This window comes from Pantherophis guttatus, chromosome 7 (assembly GCF_059756535.1).
Source record: "Pantherophis guttatus breed Tessera chromosome 7, ASM5975653v1, whole genome shotgun sequence".
Classification (NCBI taxonomy): Eukaryota; Metazoa; Chordata; class Lepidosauria; order Squamata; family Colubridae; genus Pantherophis; species Pantherophis guttatus.
The window spans coordinates 3,851,419-3,877,500 of NC_142069.1; the positions used below are offsets into that span (position 1 = coordinate 3,851,419).

Genomic DNA, 26,082 nt, shown 5'->3' on the forward strand with positions numbered 1-26,082 from the left:
AAGATAGGGCTTGATTCGCAAATCCTGTCTCAGTTTGTAAGTATAGAACAGAATAACAGAGTTGGAAGGGACCTTGGAGGTCTTCTAGTCCAACCCCCTGCTTAGGCAGGAAACCCTGCACCACTTCAGACAAATGGCTATCCAACCTCTTCTTAAAAACTTCCAGTGTTGGAGCATTCACAACTTCTGGTGGCAAATCGTTCCACTGGTTAATTGTTCTCACTGTCAGGAAATTCCTCCTTAATTCTAGGTTGCTTCTCTCCTTTATCAGTTTCCATCCGTTGCTTCTTGTCTCGCCTTCAGAAGGTGCTTTGGAGAATAGCTTGACTCCCTCTTCTTTGGGGCAGCCCCTCAAATACTGGAAGACTGCTATCATGTCTCCCCTAGTCCTTGTATGTATGTATGTATGTATGTATGTATGTATGTATGTATGTATGTAGTATGTATGTCTTTGTGTCTGTCTGTCTGTCTGCCTGCCTGCCTGTCTGTCTGTCTGTCTACCCACCCATTCACCCACCCACCCACCCATCCACCTGCCTGCCTGCTTGTATCCTGCTTCTATTATTTTATAAATAAATCAAGGTGGCAAACATATCCAACACACCTTCCTCTTCCTCTTTGCATCACAATAACAACCCTGTGAGTTGGGCCTGAGAGTGACTGGGCCAAAGTCACTCAGCTGGCTTTTATGATTAAGGCGGGACTAGAACTCACCGTCTCCTGGTAATTGATCCAACATCATCCAGCCAACTTTCACTCACCATCTATCTCCTGGCGATTGGCCCAAAGTCACCCAGCCAGCTTTCATGCCGAAGATGGGACTAGAACTCACCGTCTCCTGGTGATTGGCCCCAAGTCCCCCAGCCGGCTCCCATGCCTAAGGTGAGACTAGAACTCACCGTCTCCTGGTGATTGGCCCGAAGTCACCAAGCTGCCTTTCATGGCTAAGGTGGGTCTAGAACTCGCGGTCTCCTGCTTCCGAGCCTGGTGCCTTAATCACTCGAGGGAGCTGGCTCTCTGATTGTAAGGTTCTCCTTCTGAGCTCATAGTCTGTAATGCATAATCGTATCCACTAACATATAGCTGTCAATATGTCTATGGGGAAGGGACGCGGTGGCTCAGCTTGTCGATCGAAAGGTCGGCAGTTCAGCGGTTCGAATCCCTGGTGCCGTGTAACGGGATGAGCTCCCGTTACTTGTCCCAGCTTCTGCCAATCTAGTAGTTTGAAAGCAGGTAAAAAATGCAAGTAGGGACCACCTTTGGTGGGAAGGGAACAGCGTTCCGTGCGACTTTGGCGTTGAGTCATGCCAGCCATATCACCCCGGAGACGTCTTCGGACAGCGCTGGCTCTTCAGATTTGAAACAGAGATGAGCACGGCCCCCTAGAGTCAGGAACGACTAGCACATAGGTGCGAGGGGAACCTTTACCTTTTTATGTATATGTGTCTATGGAAACTCTAAGTCATCCGGGTCACAGTTGTCTCAAAGATGCTTTTTGAAAAGGCAACTGGATTTTCTTGGTTTTTCCTTGAAGACCTTTCGCTTCTCATCCAAGAATTGACGACGCTTCTTGGAGGAGAAGCAAAATATCTTCAAGGAACAATACCCCAATCAAGAAACTGAGAGGAAACCTCCCCCCCTCCTCCTCTTCTTCAACACTACTTCCTTCTAGCACTGATGATGTTACCTAGTTGGGTCATGAAACGTCTGCAAGAAAACTACCAAACTCAGAGAGCACCAAGGAGCCCACCGTCCTCCTCCTCCTCCTCCTCCTCCTCTCCACAAACCTTACTCCCTTCTTGCACTGATGATGTTACCTAGTTGGGTCATGAAACATTTGCAAGAAAACAAACAAGCTCAGAGAGCATCCTCAAAAGTCCAGCTGCCTTTTTTTATTTTTTTTAAAAAAATTTTATATAGGAGTCTCCTTCTCCGGAGACCCAGGGCGGCTTACAATGTGCTAAGCAATAGCCTTCATCCTTTTGTATATTTATACAAAGTCAACTTATTGCCCCCACAAACTGGGCCCTCAATTTACCTACCTTTTGGAAAAGCACCTCTGGGATAGCTGTCAATATGATCCTAACAGGGTTCTTGCAGAAACAGAAAATATCTAGAGAAAAGTACCCATCACTGCCGTTTAGGCCAGGTGGCTCAAAGTGAATACATTGAAATATTCAACATTCCTGCTCTTTCTTCCCTCCCCAGCATAAATGGCCATAAAGAGAAGCCAAGCGTAACCTCAAGGATGAAATCCACGTTCGGAGGAAACGATATGCAAGTTCAGAGAGGTTAATTTTAAACCCGGTGGGTGGGAGACCATCAGCCACCTGGATTACAGGCAAGGCAAAGATATAATGGCCGCAATTGAGAAATGGCCCAGGGGAATGTAGGAAAAATGCAAAAATGTCCTTATTGGGGAAGGGGTGGGGGGGTGTCAGAGAGAGAATCGCTTAGATTGCTCGTGTGGTCAGGATTTAACGGGCATCGCACTCACCTGGCCGCCTGCCCAGATGTGGAAATGGTCAGTAAACCATCTGGTTCCATTTTTTGAGTAAAAGTCTCATGGCTTCTTAATATAATCTTCAATAGCTGAAGCCTGAGCCAGCTCAGACCCTCTAATAACGGACTTTATGACCCTAATAATAACTGCCTACCTTGCCTCATAGCCTGCATAAACCAGAATATGGACTGAACCGGTATAAGGTAAGTCAGAAAAGATATTTAAGGAAACAGAAATAGCACATTCTACCCGTGTTTCCCATAAAAATAAGACCCCGTCTTATTTTTTCTGAACCCCGAAATAAGCGCTTGGCCTTATTTCTGGGGAGGTCTAATTATTTTGGGGTACGTGGAGCAAGATGGGGCTCCTCTTGCCGTCTTACCTGATTTCATGCTCTGTCTCCCTAACCCGAGGAAATGGCGGGGACTGGCTGTGCATGCGGTTTAATATTTTCGAGGAGGGCTTTTTTTTTTTTTTTTTTGGCTTTAATTTATATGCCGCCCTTCTCCGGAGACTCAGGGCGGCTTACAATGCGTTAAGCAATAGCCTTCATACTTTTGTATATTTGTACAAAGTCAGTTTATTGCCCCCACAAACTGGCTCCTCATTTTACCTACCTTTGAAAGGATGGAAGGCTGAGTCAACTTTGAGCCTGGTGAGATTTGAACTTGCAGTAATTGAGCCTTGGTAGTACAGTGGTTTAAAGCACCCTGTTATTAAGACCAGCTGCCTGCAATTACTGCAGGTTCGAATCTCGCCAGGCTCAAGGTTGACTCAGCCTTCCATCCTTTCTAAGGTAGGTGAAATGAGGACCCAGATTGTGGGGGCAATAAGCTGACTTTGTATAAATATACAAAAGAATGAAGGCTATTGCTTAGCGCATTGTAAGCCGCCCTGAGTCTCCGGAGAAGGGCGGCATATAAATCAAATTAAAAAAAAAAAAAAATTGCAAGCAGCAGATGTTAATAACAGTGCTTTAGTCCACTGTACTACAGGCTCTTTGTAGAGAGCCTGTAGTGCATGTGCACAAAAGCCCGATTGGGCTTATTAGCTAGGGAGGTCTTATTTTGGGGGAAACACGGTCGTAATTTTTTGCAATTATTTTCAGCCTGTTTGAAATTACAGGTAATCCTCGAGATACGACCACAATTGAGACCCAAAATTTCTGTTGCTAAGCGAGACAGCTGTTAAGTGAGTGTTGCCTCCTCCTTTTATGGCCTTCCTTGCCACATTTGTTCAGCGAATCACGGCACTGGTTCAGTTAGTACCAAGGTTGTTAAGTGAGTCTGGCTCCCTCATTGGCTTTGCTTCTCAGAAGATGTGATCACGTGGCCCTGGGACACCACAGCCATCATAAATATGAATCGATTGCCAAGCATCCGAATTTTGATCATGTGACTCTGGGAATGCTACAACAATCGCAAGTGTGAAAAACAGTCACAACACACTTTTTTCAATGGTGTTGTAAGTTTGAACAGTCACTAAACGAATGGTTGTTAAGTCGAGGACTACTTGCATTAGTCTTTGCCTTTTTCATTTCACGAATACCAAGATTTCAGAAGGTCAAAATCTGGGATGAACACCAAAGCCTACACATTATCCTCACAACTCAAGAACCCAACATAAGATGGACAAGTCAAGCCAAGCAATAAAAATGCTTTGTGGGGTCGTGCAGACGTTTCATGACCCAACTAGGTAACATCATCACTGCTAGAAGGGAGTGGGGTTTGCAGAGAGGAGAAGGATAAGGAAGAGACCGACTGTGGGGGTCCTCGAGGCTCTCTGGTCTTGGTTCTTTTCTTGCAGATGTTTCATGACCCAACTAAATAATCAGTGCACTGATGCTGTAACCTAGTTAGGTCATGAAATGTCTGCAAGAAAACAAGCAAGCTCAGAGAGCACCAAGGACCCCTCACGTCAACTCTGGGCTACACATATTCTCCTTTATTAAAATGCTTTGACTCGTTATCTGACCGATGACTTGTTCTCTTCCACTTGGTCACTGGACAATCACAATGCAGAAAACTACAAAATGAATCCTGGTTTATTAAACAAGCCAGTAAAACCGTATTCACGCGCAACATTGGCTGAGTCAAACACACACCCATTCACATCACACCATGGCTTAGAAAAGCCCAGCTTGCCTGGCTGTTTCTTTCAACAGTGTAAACTTTTCAGGGAGGAAAAAAAAAAAATACTTCTTGCTACATGTTTCTTCGGCTGTGATTTCAGATGAGAATTGCAGGCATGCCAATAATATAAATGAGCTTCAATTTACGGGGACAAAATGAACAAGTTTCCATAGAGGCTTTTTCTTTCTTTTTTTCCCCACTGCACAAAACAATACAAAAAAGAAAGAAAAGACAAACTCCATTATTTGTACTATTCTTCTGAACCTTGAAATTAAAAAAAAAAAGAAATCCTTTACTAATTTAGTCCTTTCCCATTTGATGAACATTTTTCTTTTCCCTCTTGCATCTCTAATGGAGCTTAAAATTAATATGACTTCAGCATTCAAGGCGGAGATGGTATTTCTGAGGCCTTCCTGATGAGAGATTCTACCAATGGACCAAAAAAAAAGTTAATCATTGCGCTTTTTTTTTTCCAAATGGGAAGGAACCAGGGGTGGCTATTCTTATCAATCATTCATATGACACTCCACTCCTAATGGGCAGAAAAGGTTTTGTTTTCTCCTATTGATTTCATTCATCCTCAATTGGTTTAAAAAAAAAAAAAGCAATAATAACAGAATATCAGAGTTGGAAGGGACCTTGGAGGTCTTCTAGTCCAACCCCGTTCAAGCAGGAGACCTCACAGCATTTCAGACAAATGGTTGTCCGGTCTCTCCTTGAAAACTTCCAGTGTTGGAGCATTCACAACTTCTGGAAGGTAAGTTGTTCCACTGCTTAATTGTCCTCACTGTTAGGAAATTTCTCCTTAGTTCTAAGTTGCTTCTCTCCTTGATGAGTTTCCATCCGTTGCTCCTTATCCTACCTTCAGGGTCTTTGGAGAATAATTTGACCCCTCTTCTTTGGGGCAGCCCTTGAGATATTGGAAGATTGCTATCATGTCTCCCCTAGTCCTTCTTTTCATTAAACTAGACCTACCCAGTTCCTGCAACCGTTCTTCGTATGTTTTAGCCTCCTGTCCCCTAATCATCCTACCCAATTCCTGCAACCACTGGCTCATCCAATTCAACATTTGCAGTGGGCAAAGAAGACCGATTCAAGCATCCATCAGAGACAAATGATTATTAACAGAATAACACAGTTGGATGGGACCTTAGTCCAACCCCCTGCTCAAGCAGGAAACCTTTAATCATTCCAGACCAATGGTTTTCCAATCTCTTCTTAAAAACTTCCAGTGATGGAGAACCCACAACTTCTGGAGGCAAGTAGTCATCCCAATAATTGTCTTCACTGTTAGGAAATTTCTCCTTAGTTCCAGGTTGCTTCTCTCCTTGATGAGTTTCCACCTGTTGCTTTTTGTCCTGCCTTCGGGTGCTTTGGAGAATAGCTTGACTCCCTCTTCTTTGTGGCAAATCTATTATGTCAGCATCAAGCACTAAATGTGGGGAGTGTCCCTGCTCTTTTGTTTTTCTCTTTTTGGTGTCCCTTTGCTAACTTTTTTTTAGAAAAAAACCAGTTTGTGGCTGCCACAGATTCTCAGTCATCCAGGTCATGGTTGTCCCAAAGGTGCTTTTTCCAAGAGGCAACTGGACATTCTTAGTTTTTCCTTGAAGAGGTTTCGCTTCTCATCCAAGAAGCTTCTTCGGCTCTGGCTGGATGGTGGGGAATGGAAGGATTGATATTCCTTGCAGACAGCTGGTCGTTTGCATCCTTTTTTAGAGAGTCGCTGAGGTCACCTGGAGGTTTGTCTGTGTCCTCAGGGTCACCTGAGTGGTGCAAATGGGTGTGGACTCTCTAACTCTCCATATCGCAAGTTCTAAAATGGACACCCAACATCAAAAAAGCACAACGAAGAATGTTCTTTCTGCGCCAACTCAGGAAGCTCAAACTGCCCAAGGAGCTGCTGATCCAGTTCTACAGAGGAATTATTCAGTCTGTCATCTGCACCTCCATTACTGTCTGGTTTGGCTCTGCAACCCAACAAGACAGACACGGACTTCAGAGGATCATTAGAACGGCAGAAAAAACAATGGCTACCAATCTGCCTTCCGTTGAGGACCTATATATTGCACGAGTCAAAAAGAGGGCTGGGAAAATATCTACAGACCCCTCACATCCTGGACACAAATTGTTTCAACTCCTAACCTCAGAACGATGCTACAGAGCCTTGCACATCAGAACAACTAGACACAAGGACAGTTTTTTCCCGAATGCCATCACTCTGCTAAACAAATAATTCCCTCAACACTGTCAAATTATTTACTAAGTCCGCATTACTATTAATCTTCTCATCGTTCCTATCACCCATCTCCTCCCACTTACGACTGTACGACTGTAACCTTGTTGCTGATATTCTTACGATTTATATTGATATTGTTTCCTGATTGCTTATTTGTACCCTATGACTATCATTAAGTGTTGTACCTTATGATTCTTGACAAACGTATCTTTTCTTTTATGTACACTGAGAGCGTATGCACCAAAGACAAATTCTTCGTGTGTCCAATCACACTTGGCCAATAAAGAATTCTGTTCTGTTCTGTTCTGTTCTGTTCTGTTCTGTTCTGTTCTGTTCTGTTCTGTTCTATTCTATTCTATTCTATTCTATTCTATTCTATTCTATTCTATTCTATTCTATTCTATTCTATTCTATTCTATTCTAAACAGGGGTGTCAAACTTTTTTTTTTTGAAATTTTTTTTATTTATTTTTAAACATAAAACATAAAACAGCATCTTTTTAGAGCAAGGGTTTGATCCAGTATAATTATATACTGGATCAAACTTATTAAAGTATAAATTCCAAATTTCATCAGTTAACATCTTAAAGGGAAAAAAAAGAACAAATCTGAAACCCAATTTTTATCATTCAATCTAACATCTTATTCTAACATTTAATATTTTATTATTTAATCACCCTAAATCTTAAACTTCAAATCTAAACAGCTCTTTATAATATTCATTTATCATTTTAACAATCAGTATTTCATATATTTTCCTTACTTCAAAGACCCAAATCAAGTCAATGTTTCTTTTAACTCACATCTAATAATCAACATAAAGTATTTTATTCCTCTCTTAAGAACATTTCAAAATCAGTAACTGTTCTTCAAAAATATCTCCTTCACTCCTCCTAGGTTTATTTTTAGCTGGATTGCAGCTTAATTAGCTGGTTTCCAGGGATGCTTTCCTCCACTCCTAACCTTATTTGTTGGCTGGATCATAGTTTAGTTTTAATTGCTTTCCAACATTTTCTCCTTCACTCCTCCTAGTTTTATTTTTGGCTGGATAACAGCTTTTCAGCTGTTTTCCAGGGATGCTTCCCTCTACTCCTAATCTATATTTCACTGGTTCACAGTTTAGCTTTAACAGCTCCCCAGTATTGTCTCCTCCTCTCCTCCTAAATTTATTTTTAGCTGGTTCACAGCATAATTTGCTGTTTTCCAGGGATGCTTTCCTCCACTCCTTACCTTATATTTGACTAATTCACAATTTAGTTTTAATCATCTGATCCCCAAAATCATACTTCTTTGCCAATTTAAACTAATAATGAGTTTTAGTATATATCTTCTCTCCTACTCTCTCCTGAACTATTAATTTCTCCCATTTCTTATTTGTTTCTTGTTTTTCTATATAAAACATTTTAAACCATTTTAAAAACCCATTTACCATAGTTATAAAATCTATAAACAAGTCTTATTAATATTCAAAAATTCATTCCCATTCTCTTATTTACTGTAGAAAAACAACATTTTAAACCACTTTCAAATCCATTTTCTGTAACCATTGGAACACTTATTAATATTTTTTTAAGAAATTCTGTCAAAATAATAGTCATAAAATATGACTATTTTAAAGTGAGAAATGTTATTATAGAAAAATAACATTTCTCACTTTAAAATAGTCATAAAGTCTATAAACAATTCTTGGTAATATTCAAAGCTTTATTCACGTTTTCTTATTTTCTATAAAGAACAATATTTTAAACCATTTTAAAGAAACAATTTTCTGCAGTTGTTGAATCTATCAACAATTCTTATTAATGATCAAAAATTCATTCATAATTTCATATTTCTTGTAGTTTGTCTATAATCACATTTTCCTCACCTTGAAAATCACTTCTCTTAATAATAGTAATGAAAGGAAAAAGTAGGAAAGAGAAAGGGAGAAGAAAAAAGGAATAAAAGTATAGCAGAAAAAAATCAAAAAGAAAGATTCAAAAAGAGAAAGGGGAAAAAAAGGAAAACAAAAAGAGAGGAATATAATAAGAGGATATTAAAAATAGGAAAGAAAAAGTAGAAAAGAGAGAGAAAGAAGCAGGAGGAATGCTCCTCCTTACATTATTTAGACATCAATTACATGGAAAGTGTTTGCAACCATTTTAATCAAACTGTGGTACTTTTCTCATCTTGCTACCCAGTATATTTCGGTTTTCTTTCTCCAATCTGTCCAAACTTTCTTTCTTTTTTTTTCTTTTCAGTTTCAATATCAATAAAGTTATAAAGACTAAAGATTTAGTTCTTTTGTATTCCGTATATGGTATCATCATGTCTTCTTGTGGGGCTCCACCCTTCCCTTACATTAGAACACCATTAATCAGTGATTTTAATTGTTCCAATTAATTTCTTCTTTCCAACTGTCCATAAGTAGTCCAAAGACAGTTTAAGAACATCTAAAATCAAGCCTCCTTAATTTTTCTCAAAATAATCCAATTCTGGAAGCAAGAGACAAGGTTTCTTCTTTAAACAGCAAACTTTCCAACAGTTGCAATTTGCACTTTCACTCTCTCAGCCATTTTAACTTCCTCCGCTTGTTATTCTCATAGCTTTAAAAAACATTCTGCTTGTTTCCTCTTCTCCTTCTTCCCCTTCCAAGCTAATCCATTCTCATTAAAGACCAAGAAAATATCAAATTTTAAATCCATCCAAAGGGACGTTAAATTCCAAAAGCAGTCAATTGATGCTATTGTCCTTTAATGGGTCTTCTCCTTGTTAATTGTTTAAATTCTTTGTCCAAATAGTTTTTAGCCGCTGTTAGAGCCAGGGCATTATTAGTATTTAAATGTTTAAAGACTGTTCTCGCCTGGGCTAATCCTACTCACCCGGCATTCAAACATCTTGCTCCTGTGTCTCCTCCTGCACTTTGCTTGTCCCGGCTGCCGAAGCTTTGAGGCAGCCACCATGGCTGCCTCTCCCACCACCGCCGGCGCAGAGGGCAATCCTCCGGCCCCGAGGAACCTGCCCGTTCCTCTCGGCCATCCAAGGGGTCCCTCTCTAATCCCCTGTCCCTCCAGGACAGGGTAGGTCCGCAGACCTGCCGGCGGTGGCTTAAAAGACGGGGTTTTCGCGGGGCTCCAAAGAGCCCCGCTATTTTCCCGTCTGCTCGCCGCGGCACCAACCGGAAGTCCAAACTTGACACCGGGTGTCAAGCTTGATTTCATTGAGGGCCGCATCAGGGTTGTGACCTTAGGATGCTGGGGTGGGCGTGGCCAGGGTGGGCATGGTCAGCTCAACGTCACTCTTGTCGAGGGCGCCTGGTAGCCCAAGCGCTCTGCCAGAGAAAACGGGCTTCTGAGCTCTGTTTTCGGCTGCGACGGCATTCTGTAACCCTCTGCCAGTGAAAACAGAGCTCGGGAGGGCCATGGGCGGCCTTCCTGAGCTCCTTTTTCACTGGCAGAGGCACCGCGGGTCGGTCCTTTGCTGTTTCCAGGGTGGCCCCATGGGCCAGATCTAAGCACCCCACGTGCCGGATCCAGCCCCTGGGCCTTGAGTTTGACACCCCTGCTCTCAAAGTGATCTGTCCCCGTCCACACACACACACAAACACAGCCAGCCGAGGGTTAAGGAAGCACTTGGCACACACCCAGGTCTTTATCTCCAACTTGGCAGCGATATACACACCGTCTGCCAAGTGCTTTTATTGCCACAGAAACAGAAAGATAACATACTCAGCGTACAAGAGTCTGACAGAAATAAATATTCCTCTCAGCAGTTTCGGACGATGCTTTAGTGACTATCCAAGGTTTATTTTTGTTCGTCACAGGGATCACTGGCCACCACCCTCTATTATATAGTCTCTGGGGTGTGGTCCAGTGACTCAGTTCTAATCCCTAGCACGCCTCCTGAGCTGCTGCAATCGTTTATCACGCCTTCGGAGGCGTGCATCCAGGAATGATGTCTCTCCTTCACTCTCATCTGAGACACCTGTCTCCCGGCTAATCTCCTCTCCCTCGGCCGGCTCCTGAGACAGTGCCAGAGGGGAGGGGCCTGGAGAGGGAGGCCTGGCTGACTCCTCTTCCTCATGCTCGGAGCTTTCTTCCTCCGATGGGATAGGCTCAGAGGGCAGGGCCACAACACAAAGGATGCAAATGACCAGCAGTCTGCAAGGAATATAAATCCTTCCATTCCCCACCATCCAGTCAGAGCTGAAGAAGCTTCTTGGACGAGAAACGAAACCTCTTCAAAAGAAAAAAAAAACCAAGAAAGTCCAATTGCCGCCTGAAAAAAGCACCTTTTGGACACAAATGGGATTATATGAACGTGGCATATTCATTCAAGGAAAGCCATGTACGGTCAAGGACACTTCTCTAAATAAATAGCTTGGAAATACGTATGAGTGAAATTAAGAATTATTCTGTATTTCCCAGAATTAATAAAATTAGTTCAGGATGTATTGGGGATGGTAATTTTAAAAAGCTTAACTTTTAAGGGAACTTTAGAAGCAGGAAAGTTATTAGGCTGTTAAAGTCATTCTCTAACTTGCCCCATTTGAACTTTTCTGCAAATAACGGCTTCAAATTACCTTGTTGAAGCAGTAGCAAAGAAGAAAGACACAAATTGGGGGTGGGGGGGTTAATCCAGGGGTGAAATGCTCCCGGTTCGGACCGGATCGCCCGATCCAGTAGCGATGGCGGTGGGTGGTTCGGAGAACCGGTAGCAAAAATCCCTGCGCCCTCCCCACCATGCCCAGCTGAGCCGCAGGATCATCAGAGGCTTTTTTTATTATTATTATTTTTGAAAGCATTTTTTCTACAACCTCTTCCGACGAAAAAATGCTTTTAAAAGTAAAAAAAAAAAAAGCCTCTGATGATCGTGCGGGTCAGCTGGGATCGTCAAAGGCTTTTCAAAGCATTTTTTTCTGCAACCTCTTGGCCGGAAGAGGTGGTAAAAAAAAATGCTTTGAAAAGTCTCTGACGATCCCAGCTGAGTTGCCTGATCGGCAGAGGCTTTTCAAAGCATTAGAAAAAATGCTTTGAAAAGTTTAAAAAAGTCACATTACCCCACCACCACCACCAAGCCACGCCCACAGAACTGGTAGTAACAAATTTTACCTTTCACCCCTGCAAACTGCCAATACTCATAAAGATAATGACTCCTTTATAATGATAATAGCAATAATTATTGGTTTAATCAAACATACAAGGGCTAAATTTGGGGAGGGGGGGCACTCAAATTAAAGAGCCCAGGAGCTTACGGAGTAATATTTTATTCTCCTTTTACTCAAGTTTGTCTTCAGCTGCTTTCTCCAGCTGCAAGACCTGTCAAACTCTACTGCAGGTGTGTCAAACAAGGCCCAGGGGCCGGATCTGGCCCGCAGGGCTGCCCTGGAAACAGTGAAGGACCGGCCCGCGGTGCGTCTGCCAAGCCAAAACAGTCTGCCGAGCTCCGTTTTTGGCTGCCACGGCCAACACAACCTGAATGCGGCCCTAAATGAAATCGTTTGACACCCCTGATGTACCAGCGAGCAATCCTTCTCAATTAAATGGAAGAACTATATGTTAATAATGAGTGCGCAGCATTCAGCCTTTTTTCAAGGGCAGCAATGTGGCAGATTTGAAGCCAGAGAAAAAAGAAAGAGAGAGAAAAAAAAAAAGATAATTGCTTTGTTTTCAAAAGAAATTCTCACGCCACCGATTTCCGTGAACCGAAGAACACGGCATGAGTCACTTCCGCGTATATTTCGGTCCATATATAGGACATCTTTTTCATGCTGCTCTGTATAAGAATTAGTATTTTCCAGCACTTTATCGGCCTTTATCGGAAGTAAACGTATTCATGCCTGTCAAAAATAAGAGATTTCTATCCTAGTGTGTGTCGTGCACAGCTGAGCCGAGATTTGCACAAGTGTTGTGCAAATTGCTGGAACTGCATGGGCTGCCGATTTGCTTCCGGGTCCAAATCAAGGGGCGATATCGATTTCATTGAGGGCCGCATCGGAGTTGTGTTTGACTTTGGGGGGGACGGGGTGGCGTGGCCAGCTCGATGTTGGTGGCCATTCGTGTCGGGGGGCCCTGTGGTGGCCCAAGCACTTTACCAGTGAAAACGGGCTCCCAAGCTCCATTTTCGGCTGCAACGGACTCCTGCAACCCTCTGCCAGCAAAAATGGAGCTTAGGAGGCTGCACGCCTCCCCACCCTGAGCTCTGTTTTCGCTGGCAGAGGCACTGAGGGCTGGTCCTTCGCTGTTTCCAGATCAGCCCCATGGCGTCAGACCTGGAAGCCATCTTTTACATTTGGGCCTTCAGGCCTGCCACATATTTTTTCTGTGGGAAAATGGGAGGAGGAATTGCACAGAGTATGGGTGATATGGAGTATGTAGTCAAAATAACATTCCTTTCTCAGAGAGTCAAGGATGCAATGTCCTGGCACCTGAAGTCGGATGACTGGGAGGCTTCTCCAGTTTGGACGGTGGATGATTGGACCATGTGATGGACATGTAGGTGCTGGGCAGAAACTTTAACTTTCACTTGGGTGGAGAAAACCTGGAAACTTCCAGATTCAGGTTTTCCCAGATGTCCCAATATGACATCTTCAATAAAAAGGAACTTTAAGGAATTTCAAGCCTCGGAGTCTTCTTCCGTTGCGGGTGTTACTTGGAACCCTGACATTAACCTGAATCTGAAAGTTTCCAGGTTTTCCCCACCCAAGTGAAAGTTCAAGTCCCTGCCCAGCACCCTAATGTCCATCACATGGTCCAAACATCCACCAGGCCAGATCTAAGCACCCAGCGGCCTGAATCTGGCCCGCGGGCCTTGAGTTTGACACCCCTGCCCTACATGCTTTGGGGCCAGGTTGTTGGAAAAAACGATATTTTCCCAGTTATATCTACCTGGCCCACCAGAGCAGGGAGGCAGGGGATGGGTCCCCTCTCTTAAGGAGGTCCGTCTGGTGGGATGAAGAAGAAGGGCCTTCTCTGTGGTGGCTCCCTTATCCTGCAGAGGTAAGATTGGCCCCCAACCTTGACATTAAAACAATAAAAACGTCCCCAAAACAAGTAACTATCAATGTGAACAGCAGCCATGATGAATGCCTGCTGTTGGTCCAAATTCGTCATCTCCCTTAGGACCTTATGATGGATGGAATGTAGTCTGGATTCCCAGGAAGGAGGGGCTGCATTCCAGAGGAGCAAAAGGTAACCCAGTTCAGACAGCTTGTGCGCGAGAAAGAGGGTGAAGATGGTTCCTGCCTAATAGTTCCCAGAGTAATATGCTTTATGGGGGGTTAACATGTTTTAGTTTGGCAGTGTCTTTCTTGGCTTGGGGAACCCAACCCTCCCTTCCCTTCTTTCCTGCCTCTTTCACTTTCCTCCCTCTTTCCCTTTCTTCCTTCTTTCTCCTCTCATCTTTTTTCCTCCCTCCCTCCTTTTTTCTTTCATTTTTCTCCTTCCTTCCTACCTTATCTCTTTCTCCTTCCTCCCTTCCTTTCTTCCTTCACCTCTCTTTTTCTCCTCCCTCCCTCTTTTTCTCTCATTTCTTTCTCCTTCCTTCCTTCCCTCCTTCCCCTCTCATCTTTTTCTCATCCCTCCCTTTTCTTTCTCCTTCCTTCCTTCATCTTTCTCCTTCCTTCCTTCCTCCTTTCTTCCTTCACCTCTTTTTCCCCTCCCTCCCTCTTTTTTCTCTCATTTCTCTTTCCTTCCCTCCCTCCTTCCTCCATTCCTTCCTTCGCCTTTTTCTCCTCCCTCCCTCTTTTTCTCTCATTTCTTTCTCCTTCCTTCCCTCCCTTCCCCTCTCATCTTTTTCTCCTCCCTCCCTCCCTCTTTTCTTTCTCCTTCCTTCCTTCCTCCCTTCGCCTCTCTTTTTCTCCTCCCTCCCTCTTTTTTCTCATTTCTCCTTCCTTCCTTCCTTCCTTCCTTCCCTCCCTCCCTCCCTCCTTTCTTCCTTGTAGCTTGGATTCCCAGCAGAGGCTGCATTCCAAGAGTAAGAGGCAACACAGTTCAGATAGTTTGTGTATGAGACAAAGGTTGAAGACGGTTCCTCCTCAATAGTTCCCAGACTATATGCTTTGTGTTAGCATGCTTTAGTTCGGCACAATTCTGTCTTTAGGTGAGAAACAATAAAGCAATCTGCTTGGAAAATTCCCAAACTATTTTCCTTGCTTTTCGGAGGCTGACCATCTTCAATCTCGAAGCACTGTGCTTCATAGTGGACCTGGTTTGACCCTGAAATTTGAGAGGCGAAGACGAGGGCTCTGATAGCAGTTGAATTTAGCTTTAATAATCATAACTGTCCCATCAACTTTCTGCTCAAAGTAGAAGGGGGAAAATACAATTGTGCATATAAAAAACTCAGGGTTTTTTTTTAAAAAAAGAAAGAAGGAAGGCTCGAAGAAAATTATGAAGTCTGACCGTTCACAGTTCAGTTTCCCCCCCCTCTCCTCTTTTTCTCCCACCTGTTTTTTTTTTAAAGAAGAACTCTCATCGTTTGTATCTTTTAAAGATATTGTGAAACCCATCTTTTAAAAAAAAAAAAAACTCCTAAAAAATCAAATAAACGCTTACAAAAATAAGCAGGGTTAAAAGGATAGGAGCTTTTTTTCTTTTGCAACATACGAACCTCGAGTTGAAGAACGCGTCTGTGAGGTAAAGCACACACCACACGTAGGCGTGATTACACTAATCTTGACAGTTGCTTCCTCACCCGTTTTCTGCCCACAAGTCCCATCTGCTCACAACCGAAGCAACGCATCAATGTTTGGAAAAGATTCAGACACACACTAAGTCAACCCCACCTGTCAGAACTGTGTTTTTCTGGTGCTCTCTTTCAAAAAGTCTTCAGGTTATTCGTTTGGAAACCGAAAAAAATATCACAACGAGTCAACGGTTAGAAGAGTTCTCATCTCTCATCTTGATATTGTTATTAGAATTGGGGGGGGAGTTTCAAAGGGAGAATATAGTGGGCTCAGCAGTATGTTGATGACGTCCCTCCCAATTAAGAGAAGCTGATTTTCCATCATGGTTTCCATCAGAGCAAAGGATAGCAAAAAGTTCAAACGTTCTCTTCGCCGTGTCTTCTAACTCTTTAAGCAAGCAAGAAATTAATTCGTTTCCCTTCCAAACAAGAGAGCGTTAATTTATTAAATCTGCAGTTCTACACTGCTCTACAGTTCAAATCGGCTTCCTCCGTTGTGATCTTCCCCGGGTGTAGGAGGAGGATTATAACAATCCCTACAAATTACTAGAATTTCCTAGAGGGCCTTCTTCCTCCCGTATTTGTGAAAAGCAGGATCCGTAATCCGTGAAGGTCTACGCCGCCTCCAAATTCAAACTTCTGTCACTTGTGTCAATCAATCATTGTCGTCTCCCGGTCCTGCTGGTCTCACTCCACATGCCAGGAAGGACAATGTTTATACAAGAGAGAGCGCTTTTATTTAACTTAGTGTGGAATGTTTTTCTGCTTCCCTGCAAATAGATTTTTGCTTGCTTTCTAGCTTGAAACCAAATGCAGCCGGCAATCTTATCTTTAATAACATAAAACACAGACTCGTGGAACTGAGGGGGGGACTATTAAACCCCTCGAGTCCGACTTCCCTTCCTATAATGGACCTCCATCGTTGTGCATCTTCTCTGGAACAATAGAGAACAGCTCAGAATCCCACCCTTTAGGTAGCTACAGGGGGCTCCTATATCCTCTCTCAAACCCACCAAGGGTTTTTTTTTTTGTTCAATATCTCCTCATACCACTTAGCATCCAACTCGCCAATTATCCATATTGCACTTCTGTTCCAATTGGAACATATGCGGAAGGAAGGAAGGAAAAAGGAAAGGAAAGAAAAGAAAAGGAAGGAAAAAAAGAAAGAGAGGGAGGGAGGGAGGGAGGGGAGGGAGGGAAGAAGGAAGGAAGGAAGGAAGGAAGGAAGGAAGGAAGGAAGGAAGGAAGGAAGGAAGGAAGGAAGGAAGGAAGGAAGGAAACCTGATAAAGTGGTAGTAAACCAGATTGCAAGAACACAACCAAGTGGTCAGACAAAGAGACCCGAACTCATTAATAGCCTCACACGGCGATGAACAAGGACATACATTCAATTTCCCACCTACTAAGATTGTTGGCTGAGCAGGTACAAAAACAGCCAGGGATATAATTGAAGGCTGGGAAACGAACCCCTCGTCAGTCAACAGGAGTGATTTAACCTCAGCTTATCAAGTTATTTAGGAACCTAGGACTTGGCAGCACAAAGAAACAACAGCCAATGACTTAACAGCTGACTATCAACACCCCCAATCAACAAATAAAAAGCCACACGCAACCAGACCCCACATAAATACTACACATAGAATATGAGGGCTCCTTGGTGCTCTCTGAGCTTGCTTGTTTTCTTGCAGACGTTTCATTACCCAAACTAGGTAACATCATCAGTGCTAGTGTATACCCTAACATCTGCAAGCTCAGGGAGCACCAAGGAGCTCTCATGTCAACCCTGGGCTTCAAATATTTGTCCTTTATTAGTAACACACAGAATAGCCCAAAGCACATATTCTGTAGAGAGGCATTCCCTGAGGGTGGGCTCCATAGAAACAGAATCATTGGGCTGGAAGGGACCTTGGAGGTCTTCTAGTCCAACCCCTTACCCAAGTGCTTAGAAGAGAGTCCGAAAGCTCGGAAGACTAAAACTCTGGTCCCGGTGACCAGGATCCAGATTGGATCCTGAAACATTATCCTGGGACACGGATGATTGGCCTCCATTCATGTGCAAAAAACCGTCGTCTTCGGAGCACAAACTTAGAAAGGGCCAACCCAGGACCCCTCTGTGCACTTGGAGAGCAGCTGCATTTTATACATTTAATCATGGATTTTAGGTGAAGATAATAAGAGTTTTCTTACTTCTCAACATTCCCATGTGAACTGGGCTATGTAATTAAGCAATTATCAATCTGCTATCTTATTAAGAACTGATTTTCTGCACGCCTCAAACCTCATCTCTGACCAAAACTAAAGCTTCAATATGTAATATTAGTTCATTTTCACCGCTCATTACCATTTGCATTTTTTTTTTTTGACTTGTCTCTCTTTCTCTGCCCTCCCGAAACAAAATTTAAATTGCAACGGTCCTAGGGACAAAGTCCCTACCAGGATTTATTTTATTATATCGTTTTTTGGTTGTTGTTTTTTTGCTTCCGATTTGAATCTCACCTATAATCCACCACACTGACAAGCAAATAACTACTAACCGATTTCCACAGAATGCCTGTCACATCGTCTCCATTGTGCTGCGCACAAAATGGTCCACGTTTTAAATCTTGTTCTGCTTTTTAATTCCGCATCCCATTTTTATCTGAAGGACTGTATCTGCAACTCCAGCTGAATCGAATCGTTCGGGATACATCTAACAACCTAGCCCTATATAGAAAATGTGTCAGACTAAAGACAAAAACAACGCTGACTTAACGCTAAAAATGGAGAAATCAGGAGCCATTTCAGGCTCCTTCGTAATAATCACAGCAGGGGTATTTCTCGTATTCATTTTTCACATTTTTTTGAACTGTCCGTGTCCCTCAAGAGAGGCACCCTGGGTGGCATACTAGAAAATGTTAAAAAATAAAATAAAAGCAACTGATAAAAATTGCAATTTGACAAGGAGGCACAGAGGATTAAATGCTGTTAAAACTACTTAAAAGATGGAAGGAGGATGTGGTCAGTCCCATGACCAGTCTCTAGGTGCCCCACAGGAGGCCGCAAAGCAGGGGTGAAATTCAGCAGGTTCTGACAGGTTCTGGAGAACCGGTAGAGGAAATTTTGAGTAGTTCGGAGAACCGGCAAATGTCACCTCTAGCTGGTCCCAGAGTGGGGTGGGAATGGAGATTTTGCAGTATCCTTCCCCTGCCATGCCTGTTGTGGTCCGCCAGCATCCTGCAGAGCTGGCAGTGGAGTCAGACAGTGAGGAGGCTGGGGGGAACATAGGCCAGTCCTGGAGTCTGGGGGAGGCTCAGACGAGGGCTCTGCGTCGGAGGCAGAGATGGGGCCAAGGCCATCTGGGAGTTATGTGCGGACTCCGGAGCCTCCAGAGTCGGACATCAGAGAGGCAGAGGAACAGGGGGAGCCTGTTCCTAGTGCGTGCATGCGCAGAGCTGCCAGAAGGCAAGAACAGTTAAAACTAAAGGGATGACTTGGGAATAAGGCCTGGAGATGATTGGCTCCTCCCATAAGGCTTAAAAGAGGAGCAAAGGCACGTGGGCCCTTTGCAGGAAAGCAAAGTTGTTAATTCTGTTCCCAGTCGGCATCTCTGTTTGATTCTGGACTCCGTGTGGCTTTGCCAAGTAGGTCTTTGGCAGCATGTCAAGGGAGACAAAGGTTGGTGATTATCCCGAAGGACTTCTCCCAAAGGACTTTTTGCAACTAATTGGAACTCAGCTGTGAATGAACGTAATAAAAGAGGTTTTTGGGACTACTCGTGTGTTTTAATGACTCAGGAAGCCTAGATCACAACAACGCCCACCAAGCCACACCACGCCCACCAAGCCACGCCCACAGAACCGGTAGTAAAAAAAATTTGAATTCCACCACTGCCGCAAAGCCATGTTCTGATTCTTTGTCGGAAGGTCAGGAGAGTGGGGGGTCTGCCACACCTCTGGGGGGGAGAATATCTCACAGGGTGGGGGGCAATGACCTCCGTAGTTGGAGGGCCGCATCACAACCCTGATGCGGCCCTCCATGAAATCAAGTTTGACACCCCTGCACTAGAGCATCAGGACTTTCGACCGTTAGGCCTTCCTCTACACATCTCAACTGTAATGCACACAAAACCTGTCTTACTAGGACCTGCGCTTTAAGCCCTGTTCTCCTCACCCAGAAGACGACAACGCTGCACAACAAAGGTGGAAACATTCACAACCTGATGGCAATATGTCCCAGCATGCAGGGAAGAGGGGAAAAAAAATCTCCCTGGGAAATCTATTTCTCGCAGCGCCTCCGTAGCGTACAGCTTACCTCTTCGAAAATGTAATCAAACCTTCTTGCTCAAACTTGTGCCTTTGCTAACAACTTACAGAGAGGGAGGGAGGGAGAGGGAGGGAGGGAGGGAGCTCAGCTTTCCAAGACCTGTGCTTGGGGGGAAAAAAGCCATCACTCTAAGAAAGGGTATACTGTATATTTGTGGGAGTTTCTTACCTGCAAGACGTCTTGGATCTTCACCCATACGTCTGCCATGTCGTACAGCTTAATATCGCCATCGTACTGGCTGGAAGGAAAAGACACAGTCTGCTGGAGATGTCCCAGGACGATGGCGTGAGCTGCGGCCACGGCGTTGAATTTGTCAAAGAGAAGTTCCAGAAGCTCCAAAAGCAATCTAGAAATAATAATGAAATGGGAGAAGCTTTTATTATTTATTATTTATTTATTAGTTTGATTTATATGCCGCCCTTCTCCGGAGACTCAGGGCAACTTACAATGCTTTTGATTAGTTAATTCCGTGAGTTTTTCAAATCTACCTTTCTATGTCTTATCTGTCTGTCTGTCTATCTTCTATCCATCCATCCATCCATCCATCCATCCATCCATCCATCCATCATGTTTCTATCTATGTCCTATTTATATATCTGCTTTCTATCTATGTGTCTGTTGTCTGTCTCTTTTTGATCCCAAAGGAGACTAGACAGCACACAACATAGGTGCTTTGTTCCACACCCATTTGCACTATTCACGAGACCCTGAGGGCACAGATAAACCTCCAAGTGGCCTCAACGACTCTCAGGAAGAGTGACAATAACCAGATGACTGCAAGGAATATAAATCCTTCCATCCTCCACCACTCAGTCAAGAACCGAAGAAGCTTCTTGGATGAGAAGCGAAAGATCTTCAAGAAAAAAACAAGAGCCCCAAAAACCATAGTAATAAAGAACTAAATCCATGCCAACATCCAAACCAAAAAAATCACCATAGAAGCAAAGATAAAACCCATATTAAGTTACCTGTGACTGAAAGCATGTCGGAATAGAACAGTTTTAATTTCAATAAAGAACTGCAGCAAAGTGGGGACTGCCATTAATTGGAGTGGAAGATAAATTGTTAGGATCCTTCATACAATCCCAGTTCCAAGTCAGAAGTTGGGGAAGTTGGTGAATGCATGCCCATAATCTGGAAGCCCATAGATGACTGGTCCAAAGTCATCCAGCCGTCTCTCATGCCTAAGGCAGGACTAGAACTCACCATCTCCTGGCAATCAACCCAAAATCATCCACCCGTCTGTCTTGCTTAAGGCAGTACTAGAACTCACTATCTCCTGGCGATTGGCCCCAAGTCACCCAGCCGGCTTTCATGCCTAAGGCAGTACTAGAACTCACCATCTCCTGGCAATTGGCCCCAAGTCACCCAGCCGGTTTTCATGCCTAAGGCAGGACTAGAATTCATCATCTCCTGGCTTCTAGCCTGGTGCCTTAACCAGTAGACCAAACTGGCTCTCTCAGAAAGATTATTTTTTTCCCTGAGAGATTAACTTTTGTGAACCATATGACATTTTCTCCTGTACCTCTTTCTCTTGAAATAAAAAGCAGGGTAGCCTGATATTTAGCAGTACTAAATCTGTATGCTGCCCTACTCCCAACAACTCTGAGCAGTTAATAATATGTATTCTGCGTGCCACCGAGTGCAATGCCCTGTATTTCAAGAGCCATAAATCTAACTCAGTGTTAAAAGCAACCAGTAAATTAATTAATGTTGTATGTCTCAGTATTTATCACTGAAACAAGTACGGTATCAGTGAACAAAGTCAGACCTATAAATTCCACATTATGCCAAATATGTAATAAATTACATACCTCTGAAAACCTTACTAACTCAAGCTCCTTTTTTCGGCCACGGCTTCTGAAAACTCTATTCATTTTCTTTTTCTCCTTATAGATTTTAGAGCACCAAAGGGCTACGTTGCTGGCGTAAGATTCATTCGTTTGCAACTGCATATTAGTTTCTAACATCCATCATGTCTTCCATACACAATAGGTTAAATTATACATAATATAACATTACTGTGGATTATTATGCGTTGTTACACATAATAATTACAAATGTCTTGTAGGATGTAAAAAGGGCAACTTCACACCGTCTCCCAATCTGCTTTTCAGAAGCTTTTTAAGTCATTCTTTTAAATAAATAAAATAAGAGATTTCTTAGCCACTTAGGGAGAGGAGGAGTTTCCTTTTAGCATGCGTGTTTTAAATATACGATTGGGACGCTGTTTTATTAGATAGGCAGTCCTCGAGTTACGACTGTAATAGATATATAGGTAGTCTTTGAGTTACGACCATTGTGGTTGTGAGTCGTAACAGCTTCAAATGGAGCGGTAACATCACCAACCTGATTTTTATGATTTCCCCCCAGCTTCAAATGGAGCGGTAACATCACCAACCTGATTTTTATGATTTCCCCCCTTTTTTTGCAGAGGTAGTTCTGCAAATGCATAAGTGTGCATCTATATATATATATTTTTGCTATGGGCACGATTGTCCCAAAACGTGGTCACATGACCGCAGAACGATGCAAAGGGCCCAAAGTACAGTCATATGACCATGCGGGGAAAGGGGGGCAACTGTCACAACATTGGATCTGGGTCCTAAATCCCCTTTTTCAGGTAAGTGGTATAGAGTTGTCCTTGTCCTGCCAAAAGCTGAGATAGGAAGGCCTCAACTGAGCCTCAAACATTTCTATGCGAAACAGTTGTTAAACTGAGTTTGGCCCCGTTTTACGACCTTCCTTGCCACAGTTGTTAAGTGAATCACTGCGGTTGTTCAGTTAGAAACACGGTTGTTTAAGTGAATCTGGTTTCCCCATGAACTCTGCTTGTCAGAAAGTCATAAAAGACGATCACGTGGCACCGGGAAGCTGCAACCGTCATAAGTATGAGTCAGTTGCCAAGCATCTGAATTTTGATCACATAACTATGGGGATTCAGCAGCGGTTGTTAAGTGTGAAAAAAAGGGTCATTTTTCAGTTCTGTTGTAACTTCAAGCGGTCACTAAACGATCTGCTGTAAGTCGAGGACTACCTGTATTTTCGAACCGTCGCTAAGCAATCTGAAGGCAAGGGCTACTTGTACTTAATTCTGACTTTTGTTTTAAAAACATGCACACATTCTGCATTCAGCATTCCGCAGCTAACACAGAATTTCATAATTCCTTCCAAACGTTCTGTAAAGGGCTTCAGAAGTACCTCTGTTCCCACCGATAAAAATGTTCCCGTTTTTTTTTGTTTCAGGCCTTTAAATCTGGTTCTATCGTTTTGTTCTGCCTGAAGAAGTCGAAGCGAAGTTAATAAAACGTAATAAAGTACAGATTTTAGTGAGATATGTGCTCTGAAAGTTGTACGTAGCTCAGCGCACAAAACATTATAGAAGGGAAAGGGCCCGCGGATAGAGCAATAGCACTTAGGCTTACTGTATATCCTGCTTCACAAGTGCTTTTACAGCCCTCTCTAAGTGGTTTACAGAGTCAGCCTCTTGCCCCCAACAATCTGGGTCCTCATTTTACCCACCTCAGAAGGATGAAAGGCTGAGTCAACCTTGAGCCGGTCAGGATCGAACTCCTGGCAGTGAGCACAGTTAGCCTGCAATACTGCTTTCTAACCAATGTACCACCATGGTCCGTCCGTCCTTCCTTCCTTCCTTCCTTCCTTCCTTCCTTCCTTCCTTCCTTCCATCCATCCATCCATCCATCCATCCATCCATCCTTAGCACTTAGCAATAGCACTTAGATCTATATCCTGCTTCACAAGTGCTTTCCAGCCCTCTCTCAGTGGTTTACAGTTTCAGCCTGTTGCCCCCAACAATCTGGGTCTTCATTTTACCCACCTCGGAAGGATGAAAGGCTGAGTCAACCTTGAGCCGGTCAGGATCGAACTCCTGGCAGTGGGCAGTGGTCAGCCTGCAATACTGCTTTCTAAGCACTGTACCACCATGGTCCGTCCTTCCTTCCTTCCTTCCTTCCTTCCTTCCTTCCTTCCTTCCTTCCTTCCTTCCTTCCTTCCTTCCCACTTAGCAATAGCACTTAGACCTATATACTGCTTCACAAGTGCTTTCCAGCCCTCTCTACGTGGTTTACAGAATCAGGCTCTTGCCCCCAACAATCTGGGTCCTCATTTTACCCATCTCCGATGGATGGAAGGCTGAGTTAACCTTGAGCTGGTCAGGATCGAACTCCTGGCAGTGGCCAGAGTCAGCCTGCAATACTGCTTTCTAAGCACTGTACCACAGTGGTCTTTCCTTCTTTCCTTTCCTTTCCTTTCCTTTCCTTTCCTTTCCTTTCCTTTCCTTTCCTTTCCTTTCCTTTCCTTTCCTTTCCTTTCCTTTCCTTTCCTTCCCTTCCCTTCCCTTCCCTTCCCTTCCCTTCCCTTCCCTTTCCTCTTCTCTTTCCTTTCCCCTTTCCTTTCCTTCCCTTCCCTTCCCTTTTCTCTTTCCTTTCCCCTTTCCTTTCCTTTCCTTCCCTTCCCTTCCCTTCCCTTCCCTTTCCTTCCCTTCCTTCCTTTGCACTTAGCAATAGCACTTAGACCTATATACTGCTTCACAAGTGCTTTCCAGCCCTCTCTAAGTGGTTTACAGAATGAGCCTATTGCCCCCAACAATCTGGGTTCTCATTTTACCGACCTCGGAAGGATGGAAGGCTGAGTCAACCTTGGCTATATGTATAAAAGCAAAACTTGAAGTCTCAAGGTGCATCAGCTGACCAATTATCATGTTTTTATTACAAGATACTTACTTCCGTATCCTTATCAAAGCCTCTTCCTCAATTACCTCTCCCTATGCCTTTTTAAAACCCAATTATTGTAATTAACGTACCATAGCAAAACCTATAAATATTTTATGCTCTGGCAGTAACTTGTCACAGGAAATTACTCAGAGGAGAGAACAATTTGAAAACCTCTTGCTGTTTATTCTTGTTTGAAGGATATATGGCAAGTTACCGAAAGAGATCCAAGAAGCGTCGAACGCCCAAGCAAAACGTTCCTTCCGTACGGGGCGTCCTCGACTTACAACCGTTCGTTTAGTGGCTGCTCGAAGTTACGGAGGCCCTGAAAGAAGTCCCTTATGACCGTTTTTCACACTTGAGCTCCAAATTTCGGTCACAAAGCAAGACATTCGTTACGGCAATTTTGCCCCATTTTATGACGGTCTGGCCGTAGTTTTTAAACAAATCACTGCCATCGTTCAGTTAATAGCACGGTTGTTAAGTGAATCTGTCTTCCCCCACTGACTTTGTAGGTCGCAAAAGGGGGTCACATAACCCCAGGACACTGCCACCCAACCGTCGTAAATATGAATTCAGCTGCCAAGCGTCTGAATTTTGTTCACGTGACAGTGGGGACGCTGCAACGGTCGTGTAAGTGTGGAAAACCGGTCGTAAGTTGCATTTTTCGCTGATGTTGTCCCTTTGAAAAGTCGCTAAACGAACTGTTGTAAATTGAGGACCTGCACTGAAAAGGCCTTCTCCATTCTAGTCCCTGTGAAAATCCTGCATGACAGTATTAAGAGCATGGAAAGCTCTTATCCTTTAAATACTCTAATTATCGAGCGATTGTCTTAGGAAAAAAAAGAGGGTGAATCCCCCTCGGAAACCCTCCCAGTGATTTATGGCCCACTCAGAAACTGTGGTTGTCACCATTCACAAAAGATGCTAAAATAACACCACAGCTGCGATCGGAAAAGTATCTGCAGTGAACAAACTCTGTTGGCTTTAGCTCAAATTTGGCAGTAAGGACTTTTTTGAGACTTTTTTTATTAGTCTATTATTGTTGTTGTTGTTGTTGTTGTTGTTGTTGTTGTTGTTATTATTATTATTATTATTATTATTATTATTATTATTATTATTATTGGTTAATCTTTAGTGAGATTCACAGCCTTTGAGGCTGGTTAATAGCTCAGCAGCGATGATGATGATGATGATTATGGAAGAATCTTTCTGCTTGGCATCGTTATTTGTTTTCTGCTTTTCTGGATAGTTGGGGAGAGCCAGGCAGAGAATCTGTTTTAGGGAGGGTTAGAAAGAGCTAAGACAACACTGGTTCTCTCCCCCACTCCCAATTTTAAAATTTAAAGGATTTTTTGTTGTCAGAAAATAACTTTCTCCCAGCCACCCAGCTGTCTTTTATGCCTAAAGTGGGACTAGAACTCATTGTCTCCTGGTGATTGGCCCAAAGCCACCCAGCTGGCTTTCATGCCTAAGGTGGGACTAGAACTCACTGTCTCCTGGTGATTGGCCCAAA

General features: G+C 43.5%; 1 protein-coding gene across 1 annotated transcript in view; it reads right to left on the reverse strand.

Moving 5' to 3' along the window:
- Positions 1-26,082, reverse strand: part of EXOC4 (exocyst complex component 4) — a 358,562-nt gene that overhangs the window by 256,019 nt on the left and 76,461 nt on the right. The window contains exon 7 of the mRNA XM_060687047.2: positions 20,005-20,182. Coding sequence (XP_060543030.1) covers positions 20,005-20,182 — 178 coding nt within the window. The remainder of the gene's footprint in view (positions 1-20,004; positions 20,183-26,082) is intronic.